General features: G+C 63.0%; 1 protein-coding gene across 1 annotated transcript; it reads right to left on the reverse strand.

Moving 5' to 3' along the window:
• Positions 1–171: 171 nt before the first annotated feature.
• GJA4 (gap junction protein, alpha 4, 37kDa) lies at positions 172–1,293 on the reverse strand. The gene is made up of 2 exons (XM_009574341.1): positions 334–1,293; positions 172–301 (listed from the first exon to the last, which is right to left on the reverse strand). The coding sequence occupies exons 1-2, from the start codon at positions 1,242–1,244 to the stop codon at positions 172–174; spliced, it is 1,041 nt and encodes a 346-aa protein (XP_009572636.1). The 5' UTR covers positions 1,245–1,293.
• Positions 1,294–1,947: the final 654 nt, after the last annotated feature.

The raw sequence follows: 1,947 nt of genomic DNA on the forward strand, positions 1-1,947 counted from the left end.
CGAGCATCACATCCCGGGGGCAGGCAGGTCTCCGCGGGCACAGCCTCCGGAGGGGGGCCTGTCCGTACGGCACAGCACCAGGCAGGAGGCAGCTGCCTGCCTGCAGCCAGCACCTCTGCAGGCACGAGGGGCCGAGGAAGGTCCCCTCAGCCAGCCGGGGCCAGCCCGGCACTAGACATACTGCTTTTTGGAGGCTGAGCTCCCGGGCCGGCTGCACAGCTTCTCCTCCGGGGCGGGGGCTTCGGCAGCTCTGGGGGCGTAGGGGTCCGACAGGGGCCTGCTGCCGCTGCCCCGCACCAGGGTCTCCTCGTTGTGGGAGGTGGCCCAGTCAGGTTCTCCTCGTTGTGGAAGTTGGCCCAGTTCTGCTCGCTGGAGAGCTTGTTGTAGGCCTGGTAGGGTGGTGTGTGGCTCTCAGCCATGGGCAGGAAGGGATAGTGCTTGGGTGGGTAGGGACCCGAGACCATGTCGTCGGCAAAGGTGTCCCGGCTCCGGCCGGGCGGGCCCACCGGCCCCGACACCTTCTTGATGTTGCTAAGCAGGTTCTTGCAGCAGAGGTGGAAAAGCTCCAGGAGGTTCAGGATTAAGGAGATCAGGCCCATCACCAGCATGAAGATGATGAAGATGCTCTTCTCAGTGGGGCGGGAGATGAAGCAGTCCACCTGATGGGGGCAGGGGTCCCTCTTGCACACGTAGCGGGGCACCATGGAGAAGCCGTACAGGTACCACTGCCCAACAAGGAAGCCAGCCTCAAAGATGCTCTTGCAGATCACACTGATGATGTACGTCCACATCAGCGCACCTCGGATCTTGAGCCGCCCATCCTCTGTCATGTAGATCTTGGACATCTTCTTCTCCACGGCTGCCAGGGCCTGCTCGATCTTCGGGTCCTTACTGTGGATAGCCCGAAGCTCACTCTCCTGTTGCTTCAGCTTCTCCTCCTTCCGGGAGAGATAGACAACGTGGCCAAGGTAAATCAGGGTTGGGGTGCTGACAAAGAGGAACTGGAGCACCCAGTAGCGGATATGGGAGATGGGGAAGGCTTTATCATAGCAGACGTTGGTGCAGCCTGGCTGCTTGGTGTTGCACACGAAATCCGACTGCTCGTCCCCCCACACGGACTCCCCAGCCAAGCCCAGGATGAGGATGCGGAAGATGAAGAGCACGGTGAGCCAGATCTTCCCGATCACAGTTGAGTGCTCCTGGACTTGGTCCAGTAGTTTCTCCAGGAAACCCCAGTCGCCCATCTTCTAGGGAGCCTCGTGCCTCTGCCAGGGAGGGGAGGGGAGCCAAGTCAATTCTCTGTTTCCATGCTGGAGGGCACAGGGCAGACAGAGCTACCTAAACCCCAGGCTTTCTTGGGACATGGCTGCTCTGCAGAGGGTCCCAGCAAACCCACTGAGGAACATCCCACACCTGGGGGAGGGAACCAGGCAGGATTTCTGAGCCCAGGAGTGCTTCTCCTACACCCCACTGCCCAGCGCAGAAACATGGGGCTGGGGAAGAAGAGGCAGCGCAGGGATTCACCTCCCCCAGCAGCACCCAGCCCACAGCACCCGGTCCCAGTCTCCCAGGACACAGCCCGCAGCGAAGGGCTCCCTGGCCGGGGGGTTTGGGGCTGCCCTGGGAGGTCAGGGCCACAGCACCCAGAGAGGGGGCATGGCGGGGGCTCACAGGAGCAGCCCACATGTGCCTCTCCTACAGCCCGCTGCCCCGGCCTTCCCGAAGGGAAGAGAGCAGCAGGGTCATGGGAGGGGAAGCGCAAACCTCCGGGTACAGCAGCCACCCCAATGCCTATTCAGGGCTCACCCCAAACTGAAGGGACAGTCCACAGCTAGCTCCCTTGCTGTGGGGCGATGGCACCCCAGCCCACTCCCCCTTGCCCGGGGCTTCCCCCGGCCGGGGGACCCCAGAGACCACTCACCGCACACAGCCCCGATGCCGCTCCGG

The sequence above is a fragment of the Fulmarus glacialis genome, unplaced genomic scaffold (genome assembly GCF_000690835.1).
Source record: "Fulmarus glacialis isolate BGI_N327 unplaced genomic scaffold, ASM69083v1 scaffold21553, whole genome shotgun sequence".
In the NCBI taxonomy this organism is placed as follows: Eukaryota; Metazoa; Chordata; class Aves; order Procellariiformes; family Procellariidae; genus Fulmarus; species Fulmarus glacialis.

What these genes read in the sequence shown, in the direction of transcription:
- GJA4 (XM_009574341.1), bottom strand. Translation starts at nt 1,244, where the DNA reads ATGGGCGACTGGGGTTTCCTGGAGAAACTACTGGACCAAGTCCAGGAG. An exon ending in AACTTCCACAACGAGGAGAA is followed by an intron (nt 302 to 333) that starts CCTGACTGGGCC and finishes CAACGAGGAGAC; the next exon opens with CCTGGTGCGGGGCAGCGGCA.